Source organism: Colobus angolensis, unplaced genomic scaffold (genome assembly GCF_000951035.1).
Source record: "Colobus angolensis palliatus isolate OR3802 unplaced genomic scaffold, Cang.pa_1.0 Scaffold393, whole genome shotgun sequence".
Classification (NCBI taxonomy): Eukaryota; Metazoa; Chordata; class Mammalia; order Primates; family Cercopithecidae; genus Colobus; species Colobus angolensis.
The window spans coordinates 1,381,214-1,398,669 of NW_012117299.1; the positions used below are offsets into that span (position 1 = coordinate 1,381,214).

The following is a 17,456-nucleotide window of genomic DNA, read 5'->3' on the forward strand; positions in this document are numbered from 1 at the left end:
TACAGATAAACCTAATGGCCAGTTTATCCATCACAGGTCAGGAGAATAAATGAAATGCATAGATAATAGAGAAGCTGTAATCAGGTAATTATTTATATCTTTCTTTAAACAGTCACAGTTTTGTTACCAACTCTATTAACAAGTAGCAAAATTGTCTGACCTACGGTTTGCTTTTTTCCCCCCTTATTCCTTTCCTTTTTCTTTGGAGAAGGTGCTGAAGAATAGGACTAAAATATAAAGAACAAGGACATCAGATAACAGTGGGATCACTTAGTCATCAATTTTTAGGACTGTAAAATGCCCACCACAGTGCCTAGGCACTCAGCAAGTGGTACCTGCCACCACCACCATTAACATTTCCTGCAGCAGTAGCAACCATAGTTACACTCTGCATAAACAGTAGCCTGGATACTACATGAGTGTCAGATTAAACACTGGAAATAGATGAGAACTTATTATCTTACCTGTGATTAGTGAAGACTTTATAAAGAGGGGAAATTTTAAACACAAAAGATCAAGGAAACAAAGCCCATTTTCAATAAGCAAAAAATAGCATTATAAGAACAGATGAAGGTGTCAGCATTTCTCTAAGAGGAACTCTTGTGGTCTCCACTGCCAGTGAAGGCAGGGAGGAAAGCACAGTGGTAGAGATGGGATCAGTTCTGGGGGCAAATTGGGAGCAAAGTTTACACTTGAACGTGAGAGTTGTTTTACAAATGTCAGGCTATGGAAACAGAAGGGATTGTCATTAAAAGTTAGGGTTGACAATCAGACCAGCTTCATGGGTATATAACTTATGCAGTTGCACAGGGACCCATGCATGGTTTAATTTTTAAAAATTTTTTCGAGATAGAGTCTTGCTCTGTCCCCCAGGCTGGAGTGTAGTGGCTCAATATTGGCTCTCTGCAACCTCAGCCTTCTGGGTTCAAGCAATTCTCCTGCCTCAACCTCCCAAATAGCTGGGATTACAGGCACCCGCCACCAATCCCGGCTAATTTTTGTATTTTTAGTAGAGATGGGGTTTCACCTTGTTGGCCAGGCTGGTCTCGAACTCCTGACCTCAGGTGATCCACCCGCCTCGGCCTCCCAAAGTGCTGGAATTACAGGCGTGAGCCACCGCACCCGGCTATGATGTGACATTTATAGTCATCAAAGTTTCCTAAATACACAGAAGAGTTTGATTAATAAAACAGGAAGAAGAGGTAGAAGGAGGGTGGGTAGCAGTAGAAAGATAAAATAAAACCCAAAATTTGAAGTTTTGTCTGTGAGACTACATTAGGCTGCAGCCCCTAAACTATCTCCTAAACAAGGAAGAACTGTAAAATGTTCACAGTGTACTGCTCAAAACTTTTTCAGTTGCAAGTAGCAGAAACCCAATTCCAGCTGGTTTAAGCTAAACACATGTATTTGTGACTCACATAACTGATAACTATAACATTAAAAGCAGTATATTACATGGTGATCCACGTTAAAAGATGGCTGGCATCAGAGACAGGTTCACTGAAGTTGAATGATAAAGTGTATGGGAGTAAGGGAGAATGACAAAAGTGTTAACAAAAATATAGCACAGATAAATTAGAATCATAGATTGCAATTTTCAAATGAATTTTTTGAATCAAAATAGGAAACGTCAAGTAAATTTGAACCAACTTTCAACTGATTTCTTCAGGCAACATTCTTGGAGACCTGTGTCACTCTCATTTGCAGTTAAGGATACATACGTTCTTTAAGTACTTAGGCACTAGACACTGTGCTAAGAACTTTGGAAACTTCAGTATTTTCAAAAGCCTTATAAGGTAATTGTTTTTCATTTACAGATGAGAGAACTGGAATTTAGGGGCAGGATAAAGATTAGTAATAGCTAGTAAGAAACAGGATTCAAAATGTGGTCTCTAATTATAAGATCTATAGTTTTAACTTCATTTACTGCTACTAGTGTCCCTGATGGTATAACTGTCTTAAACCTTTCAGTAGGTCCAGGTGATGTTTACTTTGCATTGAAAGTGTAATGAATGATAATTGAAGCTCAAGATGAGAACTTACAATTAGTTATGATAAAGCTGCATTATTTGCAGAGATCTTAGTTGAAGTCATTGGAATGAATGGAATTGCCAACAAAAATAATATAGAGTGAGGAAGGTCTTAAATGACGTACAACTAATTTCAAAGTAGGGAGGAAGAGATACTACTAACCAGTTAGGTAGATTAGGAATGTGACAGGTTTGGGAAGATAGGGGGGAGAGTAAAAAAGAAATGTTAGCATTTCAGAGAGTTAAAGTAGCATGAGGGTGCTGGATTTGGCAATTAGGAGGCCACTTTTACTGATGGTAAGAGTGGTTAGTAGACTAGTAGACAAAAGTCAAATTTCAAAAGGCTAGACGAATGAATGGCGGTGAGGAAATGGGGCAGCAAAAGTAAGCTGAGAAAATGAGATGGGAAGGAAAGATTTCTAGAACAAGCTTGAGTAGGAAATTAGGTAGAAAGGCTTGTTTTTTTTAAGATTGTGAGAGACTTAAATCAGGTTGGTAGGGAGCAGGAAAGGGGTGGAGAGGGAAAGATTGAATATATATCAGGTAGGAGATAATGGAGTGAGGTCCTGGAAGAAATGGGAGAGACGGATGGCGTCAAAAACAGTTTGATGAGACATAGGGAAAGGAGAAAAGATGGATAAAGATATAGACATATCTTGGGACTAAAGATACTGCAGTTATGGCTTCTAAATGAAATAGTAAGGTAATCTTTAGAGAAAGGGGCTTTTAAATGGTACTGGGAATGCAAGATAGGTCAATTAGGGATGAATACATATTAAGTACTCTTGCAGTCTTAGTTAAAACAAGTGTGAGTTTTATAGTAGTTGGAGCTGTTAATACTTTGTGACTTAGTAGTGCCAAGCAGTACAGAAGCAAGAGTTTGCAAAAAAAATGAGTTTAATTTTACTTAGAATTGAAGGCTGTGGCAAGATGTAAGGGCAAAGAGTGGATTTAGTGGGAGTGAGGAAGACAGTGTATAGAATGAAAGGCTTGCATTTGAGAACTTGAGTTTTCCTTAAAGCCATTCTTGAATGCATATTGCTGAAATGGAGATATTTAGAAGTTTGTACCATTAAATGAATATGATTCCATTGTTTTGAGTGAGTTGGTTAATGGATATTTTAGTGCTTCAGAATGACGGTGAATTTTGATCATACTTAAACTATGAACCAAGAATCAGAGTATTCTAGACATGGAGAGGATCTTGGGTCAGTAGATGGCAGTCATAAATATGGGCAAGGGAATATATCCATTTTCTTTTTTTGAGATGGAGTCTCCAGGCTGGAGTGCAGTGACGTGATCTCAGCTCACTATAACTTCTGCCTCCTGGGTTCAAGTGATTCTCCTGCCTCAGTCTCCTGAGTAGCTGGGACTACAGGTGCTGGGACTACAGGTACATGCCACCATGCCCAGCTAATTTTTGTATTTTTAGTAAAGGCGGGGTTTCACCATGTTGGCCAGGATGGTCTTGATCTCTTGACATCGTGATCCACCCGCCTTGGCCTCCCAAAGTGCTGGGATTACAGGTGTGAGCCACTGTGCCCAGCCAGGAATGTCTCCAATTTATGTCAATTGTAAAGGAGGAATTATTGCAATAAAGTTAGAATATTAATGGGAGATGGTGGTGGTGGGGAAGAAAATTTTTTTTTGTCTCCCCCGTACAGGAAACAATGGAGATTGTTAATCTCTACTTCTGTTTTATAAGTGGGAGAGTTTTAACAAAGTAATATAGCTAATAAAAAGCTAGAATTTAGTTAAGGTGGAGGAGAAGTTCAAAGAAAATATTCAAAATTTAAGGAAACTGTATTGACTTTGGAAAAGAATTTAGTAAACTAGGGAAGAGTTGGAGAAGATGTAGATGAGGGGGTAGAATTGAATTATATGAGGTGTGATAACAAGAAGGTGATAGGCTATAGAGATTGACATCTTGGTGGTGATTCCTAGGCCTGATGATGGAAGGCAGAGGATTGAAAAGTAAGTTAAGGGGGCATGGTAACACAGAGAATGTGTTACGATTAAGATTGAGTAGCTCCAAAGATCCAGACTAGAATTCTGTTATAATGCCTTCCTGATGAATAACTTTCATTTGGGTTTTCAGTAGTTTATGAATCTGGCTGATGTGGGCTGCTTCACCCTAGTTTGTGTGTGCTTGTGTTGGTAAATCACCCTTGAGTTGTGCCTGGCTCCACCCGTTTCTGCCTGGTTAAACTTTATTCTTCAAAGCCCAGTTCTTTTTTTTTTTTTTGAAGTGGGATGTTGCTCTGTTGCCTAGGCTGGAGTGCAGTGGCATGATCATAGCTCCCTGCAGCCTTGAACTCCTGGGCTCAAGCTATCCTCCTGCCTCAGCCTCCCGAGTAGCTAGGACTATAGGCACACACTATCACGCCTGGTTATTTAAAAAAAAAAAACTTAGTTTTTGTAGAGATGGGGTCTCGCTGTGTTACCTGATCTGGTCTTGAACTCTTCGCCTCAAGCGATCCTCCCACCTTGACCTCCGAAAGTGCTGGGATTATAGGCATGAGCTACCATGCCTGGCCCAAGCTCAGTTCAGTTGTGCCTTTCCAAGAACCATTTCCTTAACTCAAACTTAAATTTATGCCTGTTTCTGCACTTCTGTGGGTCTTTATGCCTCTTATATGATGTTTTCAGATTCCATCATATATTCTAGCTTGCTGAGTTGTCTAATGTCTAGTGCTATACTATTAACACTGTGGTGGGGACTGTCATTGATTTTATTTCCCCATAGCATCCAGTATGCCTAGAGTGTACTGGTTTAGAGTATCATCTCTGGAATATGACCAGTGATGGATCACTGTGGTAACATTGGGCAGGTTATTTGGATCCCTCAAACCTTAATTGCTTAATCTATCAGATGGAGATAATACATTATTGATTTCATGATGTCAGGATTAAGGAAAATAATTTGTTTATAGCACTTAGGATAATGCCAGGCAATGATAATTACTATTATGTCAAATAAATAGGCTGGGTGCAGTGGCCCACGCCTGTAATCCCAGCGCTTTGGGAGGCCAAGGTGGGCAGATCACTTGAGCTCAGGTGTTGGAGACCAGCCTGGCCAATATGGTGAATCCCTCTCTCTACTAAACATATAAAAAATTAGCCAGGCATGTCCTGCCTGTAGTCCCAGGTAGTCAGGAGGCTGAAGCAGGAGAATCGCTTGAACCTGGGAGGCGGAGGTTGCAGTGAGCTGAGATCATGCCACTGTACTCCAGCCTGGGTGACAGAGCAAGACTCCATCTCACAAAAAAAAAAAAAAAAAAAAAAAAATAAGTGACTGAATGGGGAAAGTTATGCTTTTAATTTTTTGACTCGCGTATTTAGAATGAGGGTAATTGGAGAGATTTTCCTATATGCTAATGCTAAAATACTGCAGTCTCCTAAAGGGAGATACTTGACTATAAAATGTTATAGTTACCATTTCTTTTGCACCAACTATTTGTTAGACGTAATGCTAAATGCCTTAATATAGACTATCATAGTTTAATCTTAACAATTAAAAAGGCGTATATTCTCTCCCGTTTTACAGATGAGAAACTGAGACTCAGAGAAGTCACAACTAGTAAGCCAAGATACAAATTTAGGTTGTCTAGCTTTAAAATATATACCCTTAAGCATGATAACTATACCATACAGTCTCAAGTCGAGGCACGTCATATGCTTATTTAAACACTCCAGAGCTAACCTGGTATAAGATGGACCAAGTCAGTTATAAAAAAACTGTAAATTTTTTTATTAGACAAAGTTGGCCAAGAAAAAAAAAACATAAACATTTGGGAATTCATAATAGCATTAATGAAAGGAAATAGGGGGAACATACTACAAAACAGGATGGAAGCACTTTTAACCCAATGAGATATTTTGGGGATATAAATTTGCAAATTCAAATTTAAGGAACTGATATTCCTTTAAAAAATGATTTATTCTTTTATTTGTATAAATTTAAGGGGTACAAGTACAGCTTTGTTATGTGGGTATATTGTGTGGTGGTGAAATCTGGGCTTTTAGTGCAATCATCAGCTGAATAGTGTACCCATTAAGTAATTTCTCATCCCTCACTGCACTACTCCTAGCCTTCCAAGTCTCCAATGACTGTTATTCCACACTCTGTGTCCACGGGTACACACATTATTTAGTCCCTACTTATAGTGAGAATATGTGGTATTTGACTTTCTGAGTTCTTCTTTTTTTTCTTTTTTCTTTTTCTTTTTGAAATGGTTTCACTCTGTTGTCCAGACTGGAGTGTAGTGGTGCAAATACGGCCCGTTGCAGCCTCAACCTCCTGGGCTCAAGCGATTCTCCCACCTCAGCCTCCCGAGCAACTGAGACCACAGGTGGTGTCACTGTACCCAGCTAATTCAAGTAAATATTTGTAGAGACAGGGTCTCACCATTTGGTGCAGGCTGACCTCAAACTCCTGGGCTCAAGCAGTCACCCTGCCTTGGCCTCCCAAAGTGTTGGCAATATAGATGTGAGCTTCTAATCTGAGTTGTTTCACTGAAGATGAAGGTTTCCAGTTCTGTGTTATTGTAAAAGACATGAGTTCATTCCTTTTTCATTCCTGAATAGTATTCCATTGTGTATATATAGATAGGTGTTTTGTTAAATTTAAAATTGACTACAAAATGAATTTCTACAGGATAAAGACTTTATCACTTATTTAAAAAATTCTTTATTTTTGGTAGTCAACCTGAGTCTAGTTTATTGAAATCTGAAGTTGTCAAACGCTTAAATATAGAGGTGAAAATATATATATATATTTTTGAGATGGAGTTTTGCTCTTGTTTCCTAGGATGGAGTGCAATGGCGTGATCTTGGCTCACTGCAACCTCTGCCTCCTGGGTTTGAGCGATTTTCCTGCCTCAGCTTCCTGAGTAGCTGGGATTATAGGTGCCTGCCACTACACTCAACTAGTTTTTTTTTGTATTTTTAGTAAAGACGGGTTTCCCCATGTTGACCAGGCTGGTCTCGATCTCCTGACCTCAAGTGACCCAACCACCTCGGCCTCCCATTAGTGCTGGGATTACAGGCATAAGCCACTGCACCTGGCCCAAAAATAATTTTTTAGATCAGGAAAACATTACGTGGTTTATATAGTGAAACTAATGCTGTGTACTATGAACTTAGAAGAAACCATTTCAGCAATATCGATTTTTGGATAGTCTATATTTAATTAGTTATTATTAGTTATTATTTCTGATTTTAAGTACCATATAGTACACATATCTTTAGTATATAGTTCAGTGGCTTTTTTTGTTGTTGTTTTCTGTTTTTAATTCGAGACAGTGTCTTGCTCTGTTGCCCAGGCTGGAGTGCAGTGGTGCCATCATAGCTCACTGCAGCCTCAACTTCCTGGTTCGAGTGATCTTCCCACCTCAGCCTACTGAGTAGCTGGGAGTACAGGTGCACACCACCACACTTTTTTTATACAGATGGAGTTTCACCATTTTGCCCATGTTGGTCTCAAACTCCTGAGCTCAAGCGATCTACTCACCTCAGCCTCCCAAAGTGCTGGGATTATAGGTGTGTGCGACCATGCCTGGCCCCCGTCACTGTTTTAACTAGTGTTACCATAGGTTTATTTTAACTCTCCTTGAATTTCAGAGAAATAGCATCATATACTCTTCTGTATCTGGTTTCCTTTAAGCTTGCCTGAGTGATGTATCCATATTGTGCATAGCAATAATTCATTATCTTTTAGTGCTGTATAGTTTTCCATTACATGTATATGTTTATCCATACTTGATGGATATTTGGATTGTTTCCAGTTTTCGGATATTAAGAACAAAAATACCTGAATATTCTTATTTCTGTTGGTTATTTATCTAAAAGTGTAATTGTTGGACATTGCATAGGCAGGTGTCTAACTTCAGTAGATGCTGGTGAAGGACTACTCTTAGCAAGAGCATATGAGTTCCACTCTCTCACCAATACTTGGCGTTGTCAATCTTTTTACTTTTACCCATTCTAAAGGCTGTTTAATGGTTTTCATTGCCATTTTAATTTTGCGTTTCCCTAATGATTATGAAATTGAGCACCTGTTTATATGTTTATTGGCCATTTGGATATTCTTTTTTGTGAAGTGCCTATTCACACTTTTGTCCGTTTTGAAGATAGGATTATCTTGCTTTTGCTTTAGGAGTTCTTTATATATTCTGGTTATTAATTCTTTGACAAATGCATGTATTATGAGTATTTTTCTTTTAATCTTGACATGCCTTTTCACTCTTGATGATTTTTGATGAACAGAAGTTCTTTTTTTTTTTTTTTTAATCTGAGACAGGGTCTCACTCTGTCACCCAGGCTGGAGTGCAGTGTTGCAGTCATGGTTCACTGCAGCTGTAACTTTCCAGGCTTTAGTGATCTTTCCATCTCAACCTCCTGAGTAGCTGGGACTACTGGCATGTGCTATCATGTTCAGCTAATTTTTAAATATTTTTGTAGCGATGTGATCCCACTGTGTTGCCCAGACTGGTCTCAAACTCCTGGGCTCAAGTGATCCCCATGCCTTGGCCTTCCAAAGTGTTGGGATTACAGGCATGAGCCTCTGTGCCTGCCCTTTTCTTTTTTTCCTTTTTTCTTTCTCAAGGCGAATCCAGGCCAGGCGCCTTGGCTCACTGTAATCCCAGCACTTTGGGAGGCCGAGGTGGGCGGATCTCCTGAGGTTGGGAGACCAGCCTGACTAACATGGAGAAACCCTGCCTCTACTAAAAATACAAAATTAGCCTGGCGTGGTGGCACATGCCTGTAATCCCAGCTACTCGGGAGGCTGAGGCAGAAGAATCTCTTGAACCCGGGAGGTGAAGGTTGCGGTGCACCAAGATTTGCGCCATTGCGCTCCAACCTGAGCAATAAGAGCAAAACTCCATCTCAAAAACAAAACAAAACAAAACAAAACAAAAACGCCGCTAATCCAGTGTGGTTCTTTATTTTTCTTTCATGTCAGATGGGTGATGCGCTGACATGGTAACAAGGTTCAAGGTGCCACATCTCACAGATGCGTGTGAACACCCAGGCATCATGTTCATGAGCTACAGTAGGATCAGAAGTTCTTAATTTTCATGAAGTACAGTTTGTTAACGTTTTCATTTGTGGTTAGTACTACTTGTGCCCTCTCTGAAAGATCTTTGCCTACCCAAAGGTGATGCAGATATTCTCCTATTTAAATCGAGATGCTTTGTTTTTATCTTTGACATTGAAATCTATGATTCATTTCAAATAAATTTTGTGTGTGGTGTGAGGTAGTCAAGGGTGTTATTCCCCCATTTGGTTATCAAATTGCCTCAGCATCATTTATTTTGAAAATCATCCCTTTCCTATGGAATTGCAGTCATGCATTTGTCACAAGCAGGTGACTATATATATGAATCTCTGCCATTTTTTTTTTTTTTAGTAAAATCTGTGATATATTCCAGTAGACTATAAGTTCCAGGAAAGTTTGGAACTTCTGCCTAATTTGCCCACTATACTGTACTCATTGTCTAGCACAGTGTCAGGGCACATAATAGACATTGAATTAATATTTGCTGATTGGAAGTTAGGACTCAGAAAAATCCACAGCAAGTCTGAAAAATGTTGGCGAGTAAAAGACAGTTAAACTGTTCCCAGTTGCACAGCATGCTTAGATATGTAGTAGAACTGAAAGTGTTTTTATAGAATATTCTCAACTTCTAACTTCTAGAATTTCACCTGCTTCTACCTCCCCCCATTATAAGAATTTGTCTGATCAAATGGTTCTACTACTAGGTGTAAGGTCTTTAGCCAGGGAATTTGTTTAGTTCTTAGAGCCAAGTTTTCCTCTTTCTTTTCTAGTGTGTGTGTGTGTGTGTGTGTGTGTGTGTGTGTGTGTGTGTATATATATATATTTTACTGGAGACATTGTGTGAGAATCTGCTATTCTTCTGACATGTAGTTATTTTTTGACTTTTATGTTTAGCCCTTCAGTTTCTGTAAAATATATCAGTGTAAATTTAAATCTAACAAGTTAATTTAAAACAAGGAATGAATGTGAAAGAATCTCCTTTATCAAACTGTTTATCTCATTTAGATGTTAAACGATAATTTTTACCACATCTTTGCTTTTGTAGAAATCACCACAGAAGGAAAAAGGAAAAAGTCATCTTCTGATTTATCGGAGGTATGCATTTGTTTTGCTTTTAATCTATTATCTTTGGAGTTACTGATACTGAAAGTATTTTGCTGTTTGTCTTTTTAATAACATTTTAAAGAAAATAGTATAAAACTTGAATCAGTGTTTTGGGAGAATGGTGTATTCTAATTAACTGAAGATTAACCAGGAAACCCTTCTACCAACTTTGTTTAAATCGTTGACTGGTATACTTTCCAGACCAGATGACCAATACACTTTCCAGAGCTCATTTTAGATTTTATTTAAAACATAGCACAACATTTCTTTGATGACTTAATCTATTAGAGTACCTAATGTTCATTCATTAGTGATGCTATAGATGCAGAATAGTCGTACTCAAGGTATGTGCTGAATATTACTGTTGGAAATATGTCCTTTTAAGCCTCTTTTTTTCATTTATTTCTTCTACATATGCCAAGAGTAGCAAAACAAGCAAAATGAAGTTTCTACCTATATAGCAAGTGTTCAAAAAATTAATTCCTTTTAAGAAAGATAATCTTTTTCTTTCTTTCTTTTTTTTTTTTAAGAGACAGGGTTTTTCTCTGTTGCCCAGGCTCAAGTACAGCTCACTGCAGCCTTGAACTCTTGGGCTTTAGTGATCCTCCTGCCTCAGCCTCCCAAGTAGTTGGGAATACAAGGATGTGCCACCATGACCAGCTAATTTTAATTTTTTTGTCTTGCTGTGTTGCCCAGGCTGGTCTCACATTCCTGGCCTCAAGCAATCCTCCTGCCTTGGCATCTGAAAGTGTTGGGATTATAGCATAAGCCACCATACCTGGCATATAGAGATAATTTTTTTTTCTAGAATTTTGTTTTTTAAATGCAGTAATATCCTGATTTACATTATAAGAATTTATTAAACCCTTTTCTATGAAGCGGTCTAAGATATGCACAGAGAACTTTAATATGATACATCTTCATGTTACATAGTTATAGCATTTAACAAAGAAGAATTCATAAAGGAAGACAGTGAGAGGAAATCAAGAGTACGTTAGAAGACCGTATAGAAAGTATGGCTTTAGATACTCTTTCTTTTTTGGCTTAAGATTTGCCTGGTGTGGTTTCTCCATTTAAAACTCTGGATTTAGTTTAAGTGGGGTAAATAGGAGGTTAAAAAAAATCTTATGCCGAGGCAGTAGAATCACTTGAGGTCAGGAGTTCAAGACCAGCCTGGCCAACATGGTGAAACCCCATCTCGACAAAAACACAAAAATTGACTGGGCTTGGTGGCTCACGCCTGTAATCCCAGCACTTTGGGAGGCCGAGGCGGGTGGATCACGAGGTCAGGAGATCGAGACCATCCTGGCTAACATGGTGAAACCCTGTCTCTACTGAAAATACAAAAAGTTAGTGGGGCGTGGTGGAGGATGCCTGTAGTCCCAGCTACTCGGGAGGCTGAGGCAGGAGAATGGTGTGAACCTGGGAGACGGAGCTTGCAGTGAGCTGAGATCGTGCCACTGCGCTCCAGCCTGGGCAACAGAACGAGACTCTGTCTCAAAAAAAAAAAAATAGCTGGGCATGATGGCGGGTGCCTGTAGTCCCAGCTACTTGGGAGGCTGAGGCAGGAGAATCGCTTGAAACTGGGAGGCAGAGGTTGCAGTGAGCTGAGATTGCGCCATTGCACTCCAACCTGGGTGATAGAGCGAGACTGTGTCTCAAAAAAAAAAAAAATCTTACATTGCCAGGATGAATACTATCATATCCACTTTGAAATACCTCTGTATTAACTACTCCTATTTTTGTTTTTAATATATCCAGTGAAGTGAAATATCCTGCTTTAGACTGTTGCATTATTCATGCAATTAATCTGAAATCCTGCCATTAGAAATTAATACTGAATTAATCTATTTCTCTTTCTGATTTTTAGATGTACTACAGTGTTTCTTAAACTTTTGGTTTACAAGGAAGTTGAGACTTACAGAAAAGTTACAGAAATTTTACAGAGTTTCTGTACAATTCACTCAGATTCTCTCAGTGTTATTATCTTATGTAACTACAGTATGATTCTAAAAAACAAGAAATTTATATTCATACAGTACCTTAAACCGGTGGTCCCCAACCTGTTTGGCACCAGGGACCAGTATCGTGGAAGACAGTTTCCCATGGACAGGGGTCAGGAGGATGGTTTCGGGATGAAACTGTTTTACCTCAAATCTTCAGGCATTGGGTTCTCATAAAGAGCGTGCAGCCTGGATCCCTTGCACGCGCAGTTTACAATAGTGTTTGTGCTTCTATGAGAATCTAATGCCACTGCTGATCTGACAGGAGTTGGAGCTCAGGCCCTAAGGCTCCCATGCTGCTCACCTCCTGCTGTGTTGTCCTTGGCCTGGGGGTTGGGGACCTCTGCTTTAAACTGTAGACATCATTTGGATTCCTTCGGTTTCACTAATGTCCTTTTTCTGTTGCCAGATCCAATCCAGGATCCCAAATTGCATTTAGTTGTTAGGTCTCCTTAGTTTTCTTAAGTCTGTGACAATTCTTCAGTCTTTTTTCTTTCATGACCATGACACTTTCGAAGAAAACTGGACAGTATTTTGTAGAATATCTCTCACTTTGGGTTTATTTCAGGTTTCTCAAGATTAGATTAAGGTTATGACTTTTTGGGAGGAATACCACAGAAGTGATGGTGCCCTTCTTAGTGCATTATATCAGGGGGTACATGATAGTGATATATCTTAGTGCTGGTAATGCCAGCCTTGATTGTTTGGTTAAGATGGTATCTGCCTGTTTGCTCCATTGTAAAGTTACTTTTCTCCTCTTTATAATTAATAAATATCTTAGGGGAGATGCTTTGAATCTGTGCAAATATACTATTTTATCTCAAACTTTTGTTTACTATTTTAACATCTATCAGTGTATCTTGCCTGCACATTTGTATTTGTGGTATTTTGGTGGTTTTCTCTTTTGCTCATTCATTATAGACTTATGAATGTAAATTTTTCTATAAGGGACCAGTGTGGTGGCTCACAACTGTAATCCCAGCACTTTGGGAGGCTGAGGTGGGAGGATCACTTGAGGTCAGGAATTTGAGGCCAGCCTGGGCAACACAGTGAGACCCCATATCGAAAAACAAAAATTAGTTGGGCATCTTGCCATATGCCTGGAATCCCAGCTACTTGGGAGGCTCACATAGGAAGATTGCTTGAGCCAGGGAAGTTGAGGCTGTGGTCAGCCGTGATTGCACCACTGCATTCCAGCCTGGATAACAGAATGAGACACTGTCTCTACAAAATAAAAATTATTCTGTAAGGCAGAGCTGATTCTCTTCCCCAACTTACTTATATATTTATTTAGAGGTCCTCCTCTTTGGCTTCTGAAAGTGTGAGGATTCTAGGCATGAGCCACTGTGCCTGGCTTCACTTACTTATTTTTATCAATATAGACTCATAGACTATTTAGTTTATTCTATGAGTTATAATCCACTACTGTCATTATAGGTTTGTTGGTCAAAGTATTCCAGCCTTGGGAGATCTTTCATGTTGGCTGTACCCTTTTGATGTGCTCGTATCATTTTTTTTTTTTTGAACACTTACTTTCTGACACTGTATATTTTTTGGCACTGCAAGATGCTTATCTTGTGTTTTCCCTGCCCCAGGCTTGGAATCAACCACTTTCCCAGGGAGTCCTGGTTCTTTCAATTGAAGGATGATATTTAGAAACCCAGGTCTGTGTGCTAGGTATACTTGCAACTGGGATGTCATTGTTTTTAGGCTTTCTCAACAGACAAGACTAGAAAAATATATGTTCACACATACAACATACATATCTCTATTTTCCCACACAAACACATGTATCTGTATTTATTTCTCTATCTGCCTATCTATATAAAAAAATGAATACTGACACTTCTGATTCCAGTCCCACACCACAAGGCTTTTTCTAGCTTTTCCTCTTTCCTTATTTTTTTTCTGTCTCTCATTATCAACAATGTATTTACTTATTTCTTAATCCCATAATTTATACATAAAGTTGTGGTAGTGCATTTAAAAAATGTAGACTTTCTTAGAAAATTAGCGTATTACATTATTGTTAGTAGTTTATATTACTGCCTTTTCCTCCAGGCTGCTAGTGGAAATAAATTACCAAAAGGATAAGAGCTTTGGTGGATACAGGGAGAAGATACTAACACATGTTGAATTTAAAGTGTTTGGCCTGGGCCTGGCAGGTTGGCTCATGGCTATAATCCCAGTACTTTGGGAGGCCAAGGTGGGCAGATCACTTGAGGTGAGGACTTCAAGACCAGCCTGGCCAAGATGGCGGAAGCCCATCTCTACTGAAAATACAAAAATTAACTGGGTATGGTGGTGCATTTTTGTAATCCCAGCTACTTCGGACGCTGAGGTGGGAGGATCACTGCACTTCAGCCTGGGAAACAGAACGAGATTGTCTCAAAAAAAAAAAAAGTGTTTGAAGTGTTTGGCTGGGCGTGGGAGCTCATGCCTCTAAACCCAGCACTTAGGGAGGCCAAGGTGGGAGGATTGCTTGAGCCCCAGAGCCCAGGAATTTGGGACTAGCCTGGGCAACAAGCTAAGACCCTGTGTCTACAAAACATAAAAAAATTAATCAGATATGATGGTGCATGCCTGTGGTCCCAGCTACACAGGAGGCTGAGGCAGGAAGATTGCCTGGGCCCAAGAGGTAGAACCAAGAGGTAGAACCAGGAAGTAAGTTATGTTTGAGTCACTACATGCCAGCCTAGGTGACAGAGTGAGACCCTGTCTCAAATAAATAAATACATGTTTAAGAGATATTTCTAAAATGACACTGGATTATTGTAGAGATATTCTAAAGTTCAGTTAAACAAAAAGAAGACCACCCAGACACAACCAGAATTAATACTATGATGTGTGTCCTTCTACTTTGTCTCTTTGTGAGAAACACATATTAAAAAATAGAAAACCACAAAATACTGTCTTGTAATCTGTTTTTTCCTACTTACCTATATGTAATGAACATTATTTTCTGAAATCTAATTGATTAAAGCATTGGTCAGTAGATATTTATTGGGTACTCAACATGTATTGGATACTCCATTAGACATAAGTAACCAGGGAAACAGTGGTGAACACTTTTTTCTTTGACTTTTATTTAATTAAGTTCAGGGGTACTATGTGCAGGATGTATAGGATTGTTGCATAGGTCGCCATGGTGTGTGCCATGGTGGTTTTCTGCAAGAACAACCCATCACCTAGATATTAGGGCCAGCATCCATTAGCTATTCTTCCTGATGCTCCCTCTACCTGTCTGACAGGCCCCAATGTGTGTTGTTCCCCCCTTGTGTCCATCTGTTCTCATCATTCAGCTCCCACTTAAAAGTGAGAACATGAATTATTTGGTTTTCTGTTTCTGCATTAGTTTGCTGAAGATAACGGCTTCCAACACCATCCATGTCCCTGCAAAAGACATGATCGTGTTCCTTTTTATGGCTGCATAGTATTCCATGGTATCTATGTACCACATTTTCTTTATTCAGTCTATCATTGATGGGGATTTGGGTTGATTCCATGTCTTTGCTATTGTGAATAGTGTTGCAGCAAACATGTGCATGCATATATCTTTGTAACAGAGTGATATATATTCCTTTGGGTATATAACCAGTAATGGTGTTGCTGGGTCAAATGGTATTTTTGCCTCTAGGTCTTTGAGGAATCACCACACTGTCTTCCACAATGGTTGAACTAATTTACAATCCCAGCAGTGGTGTAAAAGTGTTCCTTTTTCTCCACAACCTTGCCAGCATCTGTTGTTTTTTGACTTTTTAATAATAGCCATTCTGAGTGGTGTGAGATAGTGTCTCGTCGTTTTGATTTGCATTTCTCTAGTCATCAGTGATGTTGCTGACCACATGTGTGTCTTCCTTTAAGAATCGTTTGTTCATATCCTTTGCCCACTTTTTAATGGGGATTTTTTTTTCTTATAAATTTATGTTCCTTTTAGACTCTGGATATTAGAATTTTGTCAGATGGATAGACTGCAAAATTTTTCTCCCAATCTGTAGGTTGTCTGTTCACTGTGATGATAGTTTCTTTTCCTGTACAGAAGTTCCTTAGTTTAATTAGATCCCATTTATCAATTTTTGCTTTTATCGCAGTTGCTTTTGGCATTTTTGTTATAAAATATTTGCCTGTGCCTATGTCCTGAATGGTATTGCCTTGATTTTCTTGTAGGGTTTTTATAGTTTTGGGTTTTACATTTAAGTCTTTAATCTATCTTGAATTAATTTTTGTATATGGTATAAGAAAGGGGTCCAGTTTCATTTTTTTGCATATAGCTAGCCAGTTCTCCCAGCACCATTTATTAAATAGAGAATTATTTCCCCATTGCTTGTTTTTGTCAGGTTTGTCGAGATTGTTGTAGGTGTGTGGTCTTATTTCAGAGTTCTTTGTAATGTTCCATTGATCTGTTCCATTGATTCTGTTTCAGGAACGCGTGGTGTGGCAGTGATGGTTGCGTAGATACAATAGTAATTTTGACAGGAATCTGGAGTACTTCACTAGGGAGAGAAGGAAGAGCATTCTAGATTGAGGGAACAGTATATGCAAAGGTTTAGAGATATGAAATAATGTGATGTATTTGAAGAAGGTTGATTCATTCAGCGTGGTTGGGTTGTAGTTTTGATGTGTGTGTGATGTGAAAGAGCCCAGACTGTAAAGAGTTTTGCAATTGTAAAGAGTTTTATCTGTAAGTAATGGCTACCGTTGTTGAATTTTAAGTATTGCAGCCATAATTAGGTTTTATGTATTAGAGAACTCTGGGGCTGACATTTGAAAGGTTAAAAGGGGAGAAGACAGCAGGTAAGAGAATAGTTAGGAAGCTTTTGTGATTCTTCATTTATCTACTTTCAGAGTCAAGGAGAGGGTTTTTATAAGTAAAATTATATTTAATTGCATATGAATTAAGCACTGAATTTAAAACTCCTTAAAACTGTTAGCAAATTATTAATGCAGGGTAATATAATGGTTCTGTTAGCTGAATTAGCTCTTGTATATAGTTCAATTAAACTAATTATTTTCTCATCCTATTTTCAGATAAGAAAGATGTTAAATGCAAAACCAGAGGATGTCCATGTTCAATCACCACTGTCCAAATTCAGAAGCTCAGAATGCTGGAATCTCCCTTTGCAGGGGGTAAATAAAATTAAAATTATTTTCTTTTAAGTATATAGTTTTATTTGGTATGTTTAAAATATTGTAATAAAACTGAATTTTTGCCGGGCATGGTGGCTCATGCCTGTAATCCCAGCACTTTGGGAGGCCGAG

General features: G+C 38.8%; 1 protein-coding gene across 1 annotated transcript in view; it reads left to right on the forward strand.

Annotated features, from left to right (window-relative positions):
• Window positions 1–17,456, forward strand: part of SENP7 (SUMO1/sentrin specific peptidase 7) — a 210,737-nt gene that overhangs the window by 4,527 nt on the left and 188,754 nt on the right. Inside the window, exons 2-3 of the mRNA XM_011955045.1 lie at window positions 10,136–10,185; window positions 17,226–17,324. Of these exons, the coding sequence (XP_011810435.1) occupies window positions 10,136–10,185; window positions 17,226–17,324 (149 nt within the window). The remainder of the gene's footprint in view (window positions 1–10,135; window positions 10,186–17,225; window positions 17,325–17,456) is intronic.